The sequence below is a fragment of the Anopheles marshallii genome, chromosome 2 (genome assembly GCF_943734725.1).
Source record: "Anopheles marshallii chromosome 2, idAnoMarsDA_429_01, whole genome shotgun sequence".
In the NCBI taxonomy this organism is placed as follows: Eukaryota; Metazoa; Arthropoda; class Insecta; order Diptera; family Culicidae; genus Anopheles; species Anopheles marshallii.
The window spans coordinates 84166070-84180347 of record NC_071326.1 but is presented as its reverse complement, the minus strand read 5'-3'; the positions used below and the strand labels follow the sequence as shown (position 1 = coordinate 84180347).

At 46.2% G+C, this 14278-nt stretch overlaps 6 protein-coding genes across 6 annotated transcripts; 3 read left to right on the top strand and 3 right to left on the bottom strand.

Annotated features, from left to right (window-relative positions):
- Window positions 1-684: 684 nt before the first annotated feature.
- LOC128708735 (uncharacterized) lies at window positions 685-2105 on the bottom strand. The gene is made up of 2 exons (XM_053803716.1): window positions 1020-2105; window positions 685-957 (listed from the first exon to the last, which is right to left on the bottom strand). The coding sequence occupies exons 1-2, from the start codon at window positions 2103-2105 to the stop codon at window positions 685-687; spliced, it is 1359 nt and encodes a 452-aa protein (XP_053659691.1).
- Window positions 2106-2156: 51 nt separating this feature from the next.
- On the top strand, window positions 2157-2702 carry LOC128718718 (60S ribosomal protein L39). The gene is given in 4 exon segments (XM_053812338.1): window positions 2157-2165; window positions 2243-2347; window positions 2443-2546; window positions 2654-2702. Coding segments are annotated over 4 exon segments (267 nt in total).
- A 364-nt stretch (window positions 2703-3066) lies between these two features.
- Window positions 3067-4974, bottom strand: LOC128708379 (coiled-coil domain-containing protein 22 homolog). The gene is made up of 5 exons (XM_053803355.1): window positions 4925-4974; window positions 4682-4853; window positions 4314-4620; window positions 3724-4250; window positions 3067-3651 (listed from the first exon to the last, which is right to left on the bottom strand). Exons 1-5 carry the CDS (start codon window positions 4972-4974, stop codon window positions 3067-3069), a joined length of 1641 nt encoding a protein of 546 aa, XP_053659330.1.
- Window positions 4975-6552: 1578 nt separating this feature from the next.
- On the top strand, window positions 6553-8334 carry LOC128710155 (probable transaldolase). The gene is made up of 3 exons (XM_053805196.1): window positions 6553-6655; window positions 7355-7478; window positions 7551-8334. The coding sequence occupies exons 1-3, from the start codon at window positions 6553-6555 to the stop codon at window positions 8332-8334; spliced, it is 1011 nt and encodes a 336-aa protein (XP_053661171.1).
- Window positions 8335-8541: 207 nt separating this feature from the next.
- On the bottom strand, window positions 8542-9170 carry LOC128706904 (anaphase-promoting complex subunit 10). Its single transcript, XM_053801847.1, has 2 exons — window positions 9062-9170; window positions 8542-8990 (listed from the first exon to the last, which is right to left on the bottom strand). Exons 1-2 carry the CDS (start codon window positions 9168-9170, stop codon window positions 8542-8544), a joined length of 558 nt encoding a protein of 185 aa, XP_053657822.1.
- A 941-nt stretch (window positions 9171-10111) lies between these two features.
- Window positions 10112-13450, top strand: LOC128710021 (probable peroxisomal acyl-coenzyme A oxidase 1). Its single transcript, XM_053805063.1, has 9 exons — window positions 10112-10235; window positions 11072-11234; window positions 11313-11605; window positions 11671-12076; window positions 12153-12506; window positions 12575-12730; window positions 12798-13056; window positions 13132-13332; window positions 13391-13450. The coding sequence occupies exons 1-9, from the start codon at window positions 10112-10114 to the stop codon at window positions 13448-13450; spliced, it is 2016 nt and encodes a 671-aa protein (XP_053661038.1).
- The last annotated feature ends 828 nt before the right edge of the window (window positions 13451-14278 follow it).

Below are 14278 nucleotides of genomic sequence, written 5' to 3'. Positions count from 1 at the left end.
CTCCTTTGGAATCCTAGCCAAACTTACTTGACTAGTACGAATGTCAATCACCAACGTCACATGCCAGGTGTTGGTGGATGGGTAACTCTCAGGAGCTTTTGCTACCACCTAGGAGCCTGCATCAAGGAGACTGGCTAGCTTGTTCTATTCAACCTAATGCCAGAGAGACCCATTCGCGGCTCGGAGGTAATCAAGGAGTTACTTATCCTAAGTCAATCCAGATTCTGGCATACACTGACGACTTAAAATCATCAAAAGCTTGCGATAGGAATATTATGATAAAGATTTTTGGTCCCGTATGTGTGGAGCGATAGTTGAGGAGCCACTACATAGGCAAAACTATGAACTCACTAGCGTACAGCGAAATAACACTCTGCAGGCTACGGCAGGCTGGTCTTCAGAATGACATCAGAAGTCCCAATCCGTCATCCAAATGACTTTCAAAGTCGTCCGCATGAACTGCATTGATGTGCTAAGGTTCGAACTGAGCGATCGGCAGACAACGACGTTCGATCGTGAGCGCTTTAGATGACTCCTGCAGCCGGCCAACACCACAAAGTGGTTCTAGCGTCGGATAAGTAAGTATTCTTTCAATCATTTTGTGAACGTATCTGCTTAATTTGTTTCTATCCACTTTTATCAATACACTATACGTTACATTTGCGACCCGGTTTCAACACGGAATTAATTACGCTGCCGGACTTCTGGCGGAACGTAGTCCACATCAACAGTGCGTGGCTTCTTTTTCTTGCCAAACCACCGTTTCGGATAGTACACCCGTTTGCTGTCAATCTGAAGATCAATCTTGTCCTCGTTTTCAAAGAACCAAAGCTTTTGCTCTTCCTTCTCCATATCTATTGCCAACTGTTCCACATCCTTCAGTCGCTTCGCTCGCTGCATGCGGTTCAGTTCCTCGTCTAGCCGTTGCTGTCGAAGATTGCACCAGTCCGTGTATAGCTAAAAATATAACGCATTGTAAGCAACCGTTGGACCGGTGATGTATCGTATATTATGCTCACCTTCGCCTGTGCCTCTATTTGTTGTTTTTCCAGCGCTCCAACACTCTTGTTCACTTGCTCAAGAATCAATTTCTCGAAACTGACCTTGTTGAGCTTCATTCTAGCCTCTATTTTGTCAACCATCTCACAAAAGGCCGCATACTTTTCGTCCTCCTTGTTCGATTCCTTCTCCAGTGTATTTCGTATCGTTTGAAGGACTTCCTCGTTTAATTCTTTGCCTTCGTGCTGCTTTGCAAATGCCATCGCTTGGTCATACTTTTTGTACATAGTAAGACCCAACAGCTCACAACTCGAGCCAATTAAATCACCGGCACCACTGTAACTACGACCAAGCTCCACGAGCGTTTTACCAAGCAACAACTGGCTATCGGTAAGGTCAAAATGATCGTCGAAAAATTCATTTCGCAAGAACTTTACCCTCACTTTGATCTCTTCTTTCTTTTTCTTCTTTTGTCCTTCCACCTCAGTTGCCTGCGGTTCCACTGGGGTAAGGTCTTCGAAATGTTCCGCATCCGGTGCTTTAGCGTATCGATAGCAACTGTACAGGGCAAGTGCTCTGGTGATGGGATTTGAAAAGTCCTCCTGCAACGCTAGCAGGGTGGCGACACGTGCCGCGTACCGGAACTCTTTCTCCTTGATCAATTGATCGAGCGTTAGATTGGCGCTGTAATCATCCAAATAAACACCGTACCCGATACGATTGTTCAGCACTTCGATTAGCTGTCCATAGCACTTGCTGTCGAGATAGTTTCGCACCAGGGCATGGTGCGTTGAGTCCAGCATGTTGGATGTTTCCTCCGTGAGCCGAAATTTGTACAGAAAATCGGCCACCTCCTCGATGTGCGTATCGTCCTCAAGCTTGTTGGCGTAGATATCGATATCGATGGCCGAAACCTTCTGTTTCTGCTGGAACCGCTGCTCCAAATCGTAGTACAGCGTGTCTAGATTGATCCTCTCCAGGATTGGAGTGGCCAAACGTGCATTCCAAGCATCCCGACACTGGTACGCGTCGGACAGGAACGTTCGCCTAGCCAACGAAAGTCCACTCGCAACGTACCGGTTATGGTGTGTGAAAATTTTCCACATTTTGCTGGCAAATTACTCAACCAGCGCCGCTATCCGCACAACACCGGGAGAATGAAAAATGCAAACAAATCCTTTATTATGACATCATTGCATGACAGCCGTGACAGGCATGCGTTTCTTGGCAAACGCAAATTTAGTTGTGCGTTTATAGCGAAGAGTCGAACCTGCGGTCGTTCGCTTCCGACAAGCTGACGGTCTCTTTTCCGTCATTGGTCTCGAAGTAGACACACTTGATCGAAATGGTAAGTTGTAATTTTACTGAAAATAGCGCAAAAACGATTCAAAGCTCCATAAAACCGACGAATAATCAACCCTATCTCATTCTTTTCGTTTACAGGCGTCTCATAAAACGTTCCGCATCAAGCAAAAGCTTGCCAAGAAGCTGAAGCAAAATAGACCCATCCCGCAATGGATTCGTATGCGCACGGGTAACACCATCAGGTAAGTGCCGGCATGAACTATTCTCCCAAACACTGCAAAGATGCAATTCGCATGCTGCGAAAGTGAGCGACTAACAAACTGGTATAAATCTCTCGTCGTACTTTTAGGTACAACGCCAAGCGCCGTCACTGGAGACGCACCAAGCTGAAGCTGTAAGCGGCTCGCATATCCCGGTATTGTTTACCTTCGAGTTCTGGTGCGGGCCTGTTTATTGTGAAGTTACACTGCTATGCCGTTTCAACTTCTTGTGACCGCGTTAGAGTTTGATGGCTTTTTCAATATTACCACGAATGGTGGATGTTGAGTGTAAGAATGAATAAATAATTCATTTCAAGCAAAACACCTCCACCAAAAACCTGCCGTAAAGTGTGATTTAGTGCCACGGGTACAACGAATGGTCGAAGTGTAACCAACACAACACATTACAGTGTTAATCCTGCTTGAGGAATATATCACATTTTATTTTCCCTAGGTTCGTACAATCGCCTTTAGTCGAAACGACACACGGTGCGTTTGAACCTTACTTCGTCCCGTTCGATGCCGTGGACATTTCCAGCTGGAGTATGGCTTCCTCCAGCCGACGGCTTTCCTGTTGCATTTCCTCCAAATCTTGCTCGATCTGAGACAAATTCGCTGCTACGTTTCGATCCTTTTCGTGCTCGATCTGATCTTCTAGCTCGCGTACTTCCCGCTTCACGGTGCCGGTGTCCTGTACCAGTGCGATCAGTTCGCTACACTCGGTATGCAGAGCAACGAGTAAAATGTAGGCACGCTTGCAGTACTCATCCCGCTTTGCATTCCGAAAGATCAGATCATCCGTTACGGTAAACTGACGGTCGAGTTGTCCAGTGATTGAGTTGATTTCCTTCTGCAGACTGCGCGTATCGTGTAGAATTTTGTCAATGTCCGTCTTCTGCTTACGAATATTGCCGACAATCTCCAGAATACGGCTCGTGTATGCGGTGCGACTGACGGTTTTACCCATCCGCTCATACTCTTGCACCAGTCGCGCGTGTAGAGCGCTCTTCGTTTGCAGATCCACGATAACTTCCTCCGATTTGTGCCGCGCGGATTCAATCTGATCAACTACTTTTTGAGATTTACTCTACAAAAGAGAACAGAATCGAAAACGGTTAAATCAAAACACACGCACACAAGGGCTTATTCCTGCACGTACGACTTGATCCGAATTTTTGGCTTGATGTTCCTGCAACGTGGCCATTAACGGTGCACGATGCGATTCCCATTGGCTTTGCAACTTTTTCATCTTCTCACCGGCGGCGGAAATAATTAACTCCAGCTTGGCCACATTCACCTCCGGATTCTCCAACAGAATGTGCGTTCGTTCTTTAATCTTTTTTTCCTCTTTCAACTTTTCGGTTAGCGTTTCCAAGGCTTTTCCGCTCTCACCGGCAACCGCGCATTTCGACTGGAGTTCTCGCTGTTCGCGCTTAGTCTCTTCAATGGCCGTTTTAATTTTAGCGATTTCTCGCTGGAGAGTATCAAGCTGATCGAAACTGCTGGGCGATTCTTGTTGTTCCAGCTCTTCCGTCAACGGAGATTTCGATTTATGTTCCGCGTAGTAGGCTTGTAACTTTAAAATAGATTCCTCTGAACTTATGGCAGCTTCAGGTAGCTGTCGATCTACTTCATTTTTGTCCTCCTCCCAAAATCCACTGCGACGTAACCAGTATTCCTTAATTTCTGTAAGAAGACCAACATAAAACTGTAATGGACATCTATACCAACTACCTTATCACAACTTACCGGCCGTAACGTCGCTTTGCGTTACGAAGGGAATGTTAGTACGGCTACGGCTTGGCCAACCCAGTGACGAATTTCGGAGATCTAATGGGGACGGATCGGTACGCCAACAACCCCGCAACTGCTGGCGCATGTTTTCCAAGATACGATTTTCCAAATCCGTTACCCGATCGAAGGGTGCCTCCGGATCCGCCGCGTCGGTTGTGTCTTTGGGCAGTTGTTCGATGAGAAACATGAACACACGGCGCACTTCGGCCACATTCGGGTACAGGAACGTTTGGTAGCCAATATCTCGCCGATATCCCACGGTCTGCAAGGAGAATGGAGAATGGGACCACTAGTGGAACACGCTCGGGTAGGCAAATACATACCGAGCAAGCTTCCGCTAGCTGTGCAGTAACGGTGAACCTTTGTGCCATTCCGGGCGGAAGTGTATGCGGCAGATCCAGGGAAGGATCGATTAGCAGCAAACATTTTGACACGGTTCGAACTAAAATAGAAGGCGTAAACTGTTCCAATCCCTGTATTTCTTCGTCGAGATCACTGTAAAACAATTAATATTCGTTAATCGCCTCTTTTAACACACAGTTTTTTTTTTATTAACAGACACTTACCAATCGATCTGACGCAATGAGTGCAGAATAATATTGTCGATGTCATCCATAGCGGTCCGGGAAACACCTCAAAGCGATCGTTAGTTCCGATGCAATGCACAAGAAATGTTGAGAATAGGCCCTTAATTCTTCTTATCAAAATGTACCAATTCCTCCCCACACTCTTCTCCCGGACAATCAGCACCAATTCGGATGATTGTTCAGCGATGACGACGACGGCAGTGATAATGTACGGTTGACCGTCCAGTGCAGTCTCATTTCACCAGGAATACATCTTTCACGCAAACGGATCAAACTAAACGACTACGGCACGGTGCATGGACCACTTTTGAGTTACCGCACGCAAAACACCAGATGTCCCGTATCAGTACACCCCCATAAATTAATTTCCCCGTCGCGAAGTCCTACAAAAGCCCAGCAACCTTTCGTTTTGACGGCTTACGTTTGTAAACATTCACACCAACACACCGACAGCCGACTTTTGACAGCTATGCACGCAATTGCAATCGCGACTGGCGGAAAAGTATGAATTTTGAATTTTTTTGGAGATTGAATTAATTCCACATTTTTTTTCATTTTTATTCCCGTCAAAAAGTACACGATTATTTGTGGGATTCATTTTATTTGTTCCTTTTATCTCACTCTACCTTCTGGGGAAAAGCATGTAAATTTATGCTGTGTTCATTCTCATTCGAGGGCTTGTTCGCCTTCACCTGTCCGTTCAACCATCGTCCCTTCCAGCTTTATTCTATCTTTGCGTAAATACTTCAAACTGCGACACTGGACACTTCCCACACAAACACACGTACACGAAAGTACGAGCAGTATTTTATGCTATTACCATTCTTATCGCTTGTGCTGGTTGAAGTTGTGTTGTGATTGTAGGGTGTATTGTTCCACAAAATTATCATCAGTACCTCCTCCGTTTGGCACCATTTTGTAGACAGTTCCTGTGGGAGATCTCAGCAGATTCAGTGAAGCTGCACGCTTCGCGTCACCGTCCAGAAACCTCTGTAAAAGATTTGATGGAGACACTCGCTCTTAACGTTCATGTTGGGTATGTTATATGTAAAACCATTAACTCCTTTCATCAGTTCATCTGCTTGTTAGAATTTCTTCTTAATTCAGAGATCCTCAGTGTCTGAACGTTTAATTTTATTGGACTACGCCACAGTTGTCTGGTCGTGAGACTCATTGGCAGTGAACGAATTGGGGAGTGTGTTAGGCTCTATAGAAGCTCTACTTTCCCACCTTTCCAACAGTTTGGATGTTCTTTTTCTTATATCGGTTATCCCTCTTTATATGAAATCCCGTCGTCCACGCGATAAGCTGGAGCGCTAACTCTTGGGTGGATTAGATAGCGCAAAATGCAAGTGTGTGCGATTCCATGGCTTGCACAGTAAAAAAAAAAGTAACCTTTCAGGCTCGTCATCGGCGACACGCTTCACCGGCCTTTCATTGCCGAAAGCGAACGGAAGGAACCGTACTTACTTCGGACGTATCGTTACGCGACCCACCAACCTTCGCCCCCTCGCACCAACCCTTGCGGCCCGGTACATCGTACGCAATCAAGCGCCTTCAGCTTCCAGTTGTTTGCCCGATTTCGTGTCTAACCACGCCAGTAGACAATGAGCAGTGCTGAGCCGCAGACGAAGAAAACGAAAATGGCTTCAAGTTTGGAACAACTGAAACAGCTCACCACGATCGTGGCCGACACCGGTGACTTCGAGGGTACGTAGCGTAGTGTTAAAAGCACATGAGCGGAAAGCATTTTGGAACACATCAGCTACCAGAAATGTCGTTCGATATACGGTGAAAAATGTGTTTCTTCAATTAAAAGCAATGGCAGCTTGATGATGTGCGTTTTTTTTTGCATTGTTCTTTGCCATGAGAGACGATCAAGGTGACCGCTTAAAGGTGATACTCTCCAGTTTCAGGGCTTGCTTAGAGCCTTACGTACACAATCGCGCTACTGCTGGAGTCGCCTGTCTCCTCAAACAACAAGCATTTGAAACGACCAACGATGAGTTGTCATTGCATTATCTCTAGCGTGGTCAACAAATGCAACAACGACAAAAAAATAAACTGCTTGATAATTGGTTCCGCACTGCACAACATGGTTGTCCCGATAGTTGTTATTTGGAGAAAGCTTCAAACATCAAAAGGCAGTGTGATTTAGTTGCTCCATTTAGCCAGTGGGTCACATGAGCATAGCCACGATCCCTCCGCTCGAACTGTGGCGATCGCGCTGTAGAGGTCAAACGGTTATTTCCTTTCACCCGCGTGCGCGAGCTTTTAGCGTGAACCACACGGCGAGGGCAATGAAACGCGAACCCTCGAAGGACGTGATTCGATTTGGAGGACGGTTGTGTTTTGCTCTCATTATTTATTTATTACGGATCGATTTAACATTCCCAATTCCATTTTCAGCGATGAAAACGTACAAGCCCACCGATGCGACGACGAATCCGTCGCTGATTTTGTCCGCGGCCGGCATGGAACAGTATCAGCATCTGATCGATAAAGCCATCAAGCATGGACAAAAGGCGGGAACGTGAGTTGATAAAGCCACCACGATAAATTGGAACCCACACTTAACGATAAATAGATTGGCATTTCTTTGCAGCTCAATGGAGGAGAAGGTTTCCGAAGCTGCGGACATGCTGTTCGTGCTGTTTGGCTGCGAAATTCTGAAGCTGGTACCGGGTCGTGTATCGACCGAGATTGATGCACGGCTTTCCTTCAACAAGGAAGCCTCCATTGCAAAGGCACTGAAGCTGATCGCACTGTACGAAGAGCTCGGTGTAAAGCGTGATCGGGTGCTGATCAAGTTGGCCTCCACCTGGGAGGGTATACAGGCGGCGAGCGTACTGGAGAAGGAGCACAACATTCACTGCAACCTGACACTGCTGTTCTCGTTTGCCCAGGCCGTTGCCTGTGCGGAAGCGGGCGTCACATTGATTTCTCCGTTCGTGGGCCGCATACTGGACTGGTACGTGTCCAACACCGACCAGAAAGCGTTTGAGCCCGAGCAGGACCCGGGCGTCGTCTCGGTGACAAAGATCTACAATTACTACAAGAAGTTCGGATACAAAACCGTCGTGATGGGTGCTTCGTTCCGGAATGTGGGCGAAATTATGGCACTGGCTGGGTGCGATCTGCTCACGATTAGCCCGAAACTGCTGGGCGATCTGGAGAAGAGTGCCGAACCAGTCAAACCCTATCTCGACGCGGACAAAGCCAAATCGGTGGCGCTGGAAAAGATCCACATGGATGAGGCAACGTTCCGTTGGATGTTGAATGAGGATCAAATGTCTACCGATAAGCTGTCGGACGGTATTCGTAAGTTTGCTGCCGATGGTCGCAAGCTGGAAACGATGCTGCGCGGCTTATTGCAGGCTGCTGAGTGAGAAAAGACGGCTAGCGTACGGTGGTGAAAAAAACCACAAAAAGGGGAAATTTGTTAAAATTAAACATACATGTGTGCTTCTTTGTAAAGTCTAACGGTTTCTTTATTTTGCGTGTTGTTCTTTTTTTGGAATAAATTCAAGTTGTTCAAATATTTTCATAAATAACATGTATTACATTTAAAATTGTATTACCTTTTCACTATCGCGCTAACGTATCGTGCGAAACTGTGAAAATTCTAACGTGCTAAACTTTCCGTGATGTTCCAGCGGGTACTGTGAGCCTTCGGTTGGCGAGTGGATCCGTATCTGGCGCATATGCGTATCCCTACCGTTCTGATGATTGCTAATCACCGCTATCTGTATCATGAATGTGCACATAGGCATGTCCTCATACTCCTTGATCGGTATGCAAACCCAACCGGATGGTTCGCAGAGATCAACCACCTCCACTTCCTGCAGATCGTTAAAGTGCATACCACAGCGGATCGATATCCGGCTCGGTGTGTAACTTTCGTCCAGTTTGTAATCGGAGTAGATGTAAATCTGGCTAACCGTTGTTTTTCGGTGAAATTGAATGTTAACCAGATGCGGTAACTGTCCGTCCGATTGCCAGTACGTTTCCATCGAATTGTCCCGCAGCTGATCGACGCCAAATCCTGTGCGTGGAAACAAACGTGAGTGCGTGAGTGTCGAAAAAAAATCGTGACTAACCGTGGGTGCGAAATACCTGGTTTACACGAGGAAAGGCTCCAGACGGCTTGACCACCAACTTCGCGCACTGTGCCCGACCGTTCCTCGGTAATCGGGCACACATTAGCTCCCATTTTAACACTCATTATGGCTTCTGGCGAAATAATTGAGCAAACCGATACTATTCCACAAAACCGGCCAGCGCACAAAACGGCGCTCTCGCTTTGTTTACGCTGTTTGTTGTTGTAACCGGCAAGTTGCGTCCGAATCATCAGCTGTCACTGCACGCAGCCCATTGTCAGCTGTCAGTTGCAGTCGCAGCCTAAAATCATCGATTGAGAAGCACTGCCCAATAATTGATCGTGGGTGAAGATCGTACAAATTTGCAAAGTGAAAATTAATTTTTAGCAAAACGATTAAAACTAAGGCGATTGCAGTTTGAGTGAACGGTACGGTAACGGCGAGGGAGACCAGATGTAGCTGCTGTTAAAGTTGTCTTAATTATTGGTAGTTCGAAAAGAAATCAAAGGGAAACACGTATGTTTTCGATCATATGTTTTTTGTTTGCGAAAAGTGCACTTCCGAAGATGCACCGAAAGTCTTGTTTATGTGATAGAAAGTGCAACCGTTTCTAGGCAACGGCATTTATCTTCATTAAAGTTCATTTATCTTTGGTGCATTTGTGGTACCAAAACGGAACGGTGCAATAAAAGTGCGTGGCTCGCGGAGGTGCAAAGTCCCGTCGCCACGGTCTATTATCTGATAAGGCAGGGTATGTTGGGGTTAAAGCGGAAAGAGATAGCATACTTCACGAACCACCGATTGCCCTATTAGGAGGGGGGCCTGGTTCGCATAAACCAGTCGCGCAATTTTTAGTTTACGGAAGAACGTCAACCAACGTGGACGCGTATCGGTCAACCGGTCTCCGAACGCGTTTTATTCATACGCCCTATCACGCAGGGTCATTGGCATACGTTAACGCGATCAAGTGTTGCATCGAGCAGGGTGCGTACGCTTAAGCGTATGTAATTATTCTTTGCGCGTCTCCGTGGTTCTAGAAGTAAATTAACACCAACCGTTTGCAAAGATGCCGGCATCCACGGTGAACAAGGATCTAGCGGCCGAACGGGATAAGGGTAGCTTCGACAAGGACGAATTCACCCTCTGGTGGGTTGGTGGCAAGGAAAAGCTGAAGGAAAAGCAAGATCTAGGTAAATATGCAACCAGTCGCCAGCACTTGGGACGGTTCAATTACTATTAGGCACATGAAGCAGAATTAATCCTCCAAAAACACAATGCGCAGCAGGACCCGTGCGTTTTCAAGATTGTTCGAACGCTTGGGACGTTGTTTTGCTTATCTTGTCAGGCCCCAAAGTACGATTGCTGGTGGAGATAGGCCCGCTCAAATAATGTTATCGGTTTCTTGAGCCTAGCCTCCAGTTGAGTTATGGTAACCCGAAGACAGTGTAAATTTCATCTCAAAATTTGACGACTCATTACGTAGATAAAGCGAACAAAAAAAATATTCGCATATACCTTTGTGAAGGTCATCCAAATTCAAGGTTCTGGAAGCAGCAACAAGGTGACCGATCATTATGTATCTCGCATTTGGATCAAAATTTTCAAGATTTAAATCAACTTTAATATTTGGTTGGGGAAATAGATATCCATTATTTTTGCGAGAAATGCGTCTGACTTTCTCATAGAAGTCTTGGTAATTCTGACCTCAGGAATGTAATGTTTCCTGTAAGGAAAACACCTGGATTATTAAACTCCCTGAGTTTCTAGCGAGTCACTAAAGACGTGCCTGCCCTGAAACACAATATTGGGGAATTCTATGCATTTTTGCAATTCTTATTAATCGCTATCTTAAACCGGACCCACTAGATGACAGTAGAGGTCTGAATTTAGTGTTCGATATAGTAAGCATCTCGTAACGAACGACTTTTTTCCAGTCCAACTAAATCTTTGGACTGGACCAAGTCCACCTTTGGTCCTGCTTTACCCATACTTATTACCTAATATATATCTTCATTCGCCTTTCCAGAAACGTTTCTCGCGAACGATCCGGACTTTCATAACGAAACACCGATCCACTTCCTTTCCCATAAGGAGCTGTACGAGGAAACGATAAGACAAGCAACGGCCATTTTCCGCAAGGTGCGCAAATTCCATGAAGATCGTGGAAATGGTGATCCATCCAACTACATGTAAGGGGATGCAAGTTACGACTCGGTTGGCAGTAACCATTATTTGAACTAATGAAACCCTTCTTTTTTTATTTTAAGGCAAAATCTCAGTGGACTGCTGGGCAATGGAATCATTCGGCAGGGCAATCCGTTGGGCATTCATTTTGCAATGTTTATCCCAGCTTTGCTCGGTCACGGTTCACCGGAACAGCAAGCCGAATGGTTACCCCGTGCCCTGCGATGCCAAATGCTGGGAACGTACGCACAAACCGAGCTCGGCCACGGTACGTTTTTGCGAGGGCTAGAAACGACTGCTACGTACGACGAGCGTACGCAAGAATATGTCCTGGAAAGTCCAACGCTGAGCTCGTACAAATGGTGGCCAGGAGGATGTGAGTAAAAGAAACATGCAGCTATGTTGGGCTACGTTTATAGTTGAATTTCACCTATCTTTCAGTGGCACACACGGTCAACTACTGCGTGGTGATGGCGCAACTCTTCTCCCAAGGGAAATGTCACGGCATTCAACCGTTCATCGTGCAACTGCGCGATGAGGAAACGCACATGCCAATGAAAGGCATCATAATCGGTGAAATCGGCAACAAGCTTGGCATGAACGGCGTTAACAATGGTTATTTGGGATTTGAAAAGGTACGCATCCCGCGCAAGAACATGCTGATGAAGAACGCCAAGTTGCTGGCGGACGGTACGTTCGTGAAGCCACCGTCGCAGGCACTCACCTACGGCACGATGATGTTCGTGCGTGTAATAATTGTGCGCGATACTGCCTTCCATCTGGCGAAGGTGGCCACAATAGCCGTACGGTATTCGTGCGTCCGTCGCCAAAGTCACATTAACCCGGAGTACGTAAGCGTTGATACAGCCAGTTGGGGGGACGTTTGTCGCTAAATTATGTTCTACTGAATTGATCACTTTCAGCCAACCGGAAGTGCAGGTGATCGATCACTTGACGCAACAGTACAAGCTGTTCCCGGCCGTTGCTAGAAGTATTGTATTTAAGCTCACCTCCGATAACCTGTGGGACATGTACAATCAGGTGACGTCCGAGTTGGATCAGGGTAACCTTGAGCGTCTTCCGGAATTGCATGCAATCGCCTGCTGTTTGAAGGCGGTCACCACGGCCGATGCAGCCAAAGCCGTAGAAACGCTTCGTATGGCCTGCGGTGGTCATGGATACATGACTTGTGCCAACTTCTACAATACGTACGGATTTGTAACAGCGGCATGTACGTATGAGGGCGAAAATACGGTTCTGTTGTTACAGACTGCCAGGTAAACTGTACAGATTCGCTTATTCTAGATGGTACAGTAAAGCTATATGACTTTGTCTTATATTGCAGATATCTTATCAAGGTCTGGAACCAGGCGCTCAAAGGACAACCGCTTGGACCAACGGTGCAATATTTAAACAGCTTCATCCAAAACCGAAACAATCGCCATCCCTGGCTAGACACTGTTCCCGGCATTGTGAAGGCATTACAAACCGTGGCAGCTGGGTGAATATTGCGAACTTTATTGCTAAACTACTAATAATAACTGTCCTTGATTGTTTATTTTGTAAAGCAAACTTCGCCTCGCAAACGAGCATATTGAGCAGCGCAAAAAGGCTGGCTACACGCATGAGGAAGCGGTCAATCTTACATCTCTCGAGCTGGCACACGCCGCCGAAGCACACTGCCGTGCCTTTTTGGTACAGTCCGGGTACGAGATGATCGAAAAGCTCTGCCAAAAGGTTTCACCTGCACTAGCAAAGGTGATGCGCACGATCGGCGAACTGTACGCGTACAACGAGGCACTTGATTCGATTGGTAGTCTTGTCCGGGTAGGTCTATTTCCCCATATTGTTATCCCATTTCAGCAATCTTATATTTTATTCTTTCGACACGAATCGTTTTAGTTCACGTCGATCAGCGAGAGTGACATTAACCGGCTGCAGGCAAAGCTGGAAACGGCACTATTGGCCATCCGACCGAATGCGGTCAACCTTGTTGATGGATTTGCTATACCGGACGTTTTGCTCGGTTCGCCACTTGGCGCTTACGATGGTAACGTTTACGAGCGTCTCTACGAAGAGGCACAAAAAAGTCCGCTGAATAAGGTAAGTAAAGCCGAACGAAGTTCATTGCGAAATTATTAACCGCCCTGTACCGTTTCAGGAACCGGTAAATAAATCGTTTCATCTGTACCTGAAACCATTCATGCGCTCGAGCTTGTAAGAAGCGATCTAAAGAGACGACAGTGTCTTTATGGTGCTATGAATTATAATTTTACGCTGGGGTTATGGGAATTGTTATTCAGTTTGGTACAATAAACAAGTTTATTTAAAATTGAAGTAGTTGCCCCATTACTGCTCACATTTATGCAATAAACCGTATTTTAACACCATTGTTAACACCAAAATGGAAAGAAGAGTTTTTTGTTTGTCTTCGAAACCATCCGGAGTGCAATATGATCTTGAGTGACTCTATAAAATTGAATGAAATTGCAAAATATAAAAACCGGAACGCCACGTGCTGCTATTCTAACTCGAGTACACAGCGCATCAGTATAAACGATGCACCACATCGATTTTGACGTTTACTGACGAATGGAGCCAATATTGTAAATAAACAACAAGGGGTGAAACAAAAACACGCAATGCTGCAAACTGATTACGCATTACTTAACGGCCAGAAAGCTGCGCTGGGGGGAGGGATGCTCAGTCCGTTGTGTTTGTGAAGCATAAGCGCTCGGAAAGCTGTGAGCATCATCGATAGGTTAAGCTCCCCACCAGAGAATGATTAGTTAGTTTTCCTAGCTAGGTGCTAGCGAATGTTCGGACGTGGCTTTCGGTTCGCGGGAGAGCTTGCGAAGAGTATCGAGATAACGGGCTTATCTGTATCCTTTACCCTGAAAACATTCATCCAGTACCGATAAATACGTCCGTTGGTAAGCTGATAACTCGTGGATTGCGATCGAACGTAAGGGTGTGAAAAGGTAAAAGAAGTGCGCTACCTTCATCGGTCCGAGTTTCGGTCGTCTTTTTTCTCGCGATGAATTAGCGC

What these genes read in the sequence shown, in the direction of transcription:
- LOC128708735 (XM_053803716.1), bottom strand. Translation starts at nt 2,105, where the DNA reads ATGTGGAAAATTTTCACACACCATAACCGGTACGTTGCGAGTGGACTT. An exon ending in AAATAGAGGCACAGGCGAAG is followed by an intron (nt 958 to 1,019) that starts GTGAGCATAATA and finishes TTATATTTTTAG; the next exon opens with CTATACACGGACTGGTGCAA.
- LOC128708379 (XM_053803355.1), bottom strand. Translation starts at nt 4,974, where the DNA reads ATGGATGACATCGACAATATTATTCTGCACTCATTGCGTCAGATCGAT. An exon ending in TCATTGCGTCAGATCGATTG is followed by an intron (nt 4,854 to 4,924) that starts GTAAGTGTCTGT and finishes ATTGTTTTACAG; the next exon opens with TGATCTCGACGAAGAAATAC. An exon ending in CCAAAAATTCGGATCAAGTC is followed by an intron (nt 3,652 to 3,723) that starts GTACGTGCAGGA and finishes TCTCTTTTGTAG; the next exon opens with AGTAAATCTCAAAAAGTAGT.
- LOC128710155 (XM_053805196.1), top strand. Translation starts at nt 6,553, where the DNA reads ATGAGCAGTGCTGAGCCGCAGACGAAGAAAACGAAAATGGCTTCAAGT. An exon ending in CGACACCGGTGACTTCGAGG is followed by an intron (nt 6,656 to 7,354) that starts GTACGTAGCGTA and finishes TTCCATTTTCAG; the next exon opens with CGATGAAAACGTACAAGCCC. An exon ending in CATGGACAAAAGGCGGGAAC is followed by an intron (nt 7,479 to 7,550) that starts GTGAGTTGATAA and finishes ATTTCTTTGCAG; the next exon opens with CTCAATGGAGGAGAAGGTTT.
- LOC128706904 (XM_053801847.1), bottom strand. Translation starts at nt 9,170, where the DNA reads ATGAGTGTTAAAATGGGAGCTAATGTGTGCCCGATTACCGAGGAACGG. An exon ending in CCTTTCCTCGTGTAAACCAG is followed by an intron (nt 8,991 to 9,061) that starts GTATTTCGCACC and finishes TTCCACGCACAG; the next exon opens with GATTTGGCGTCGATCAGCTG.
- LOC128710021 (XM_053805063.1), top strand. Translation starts at nt 10,112, where the DNA reads ATGCCGGCATCCACGGTGAACAAGGATCTAGCGGCCGAACGGGATAAG. An exon ending in TTACAAACCGTGGCAGCTGG is followed by an intron (nt 12,731 to 12,797) that starts GTGAATATTGCG and finishes TATTTTGTAAAG; the next exon opens with CAAACTTCGCCTCGCAAACG. An exon ending in CGATTGGTAGTCTTGTCCGG is followed by an intron (nt 13,057 to 13,131) that starts GTAGGTCTATTT and finishes GAATCGTTTTAG; the next exon opens with TTCACGTCGATCAGCGAGAG.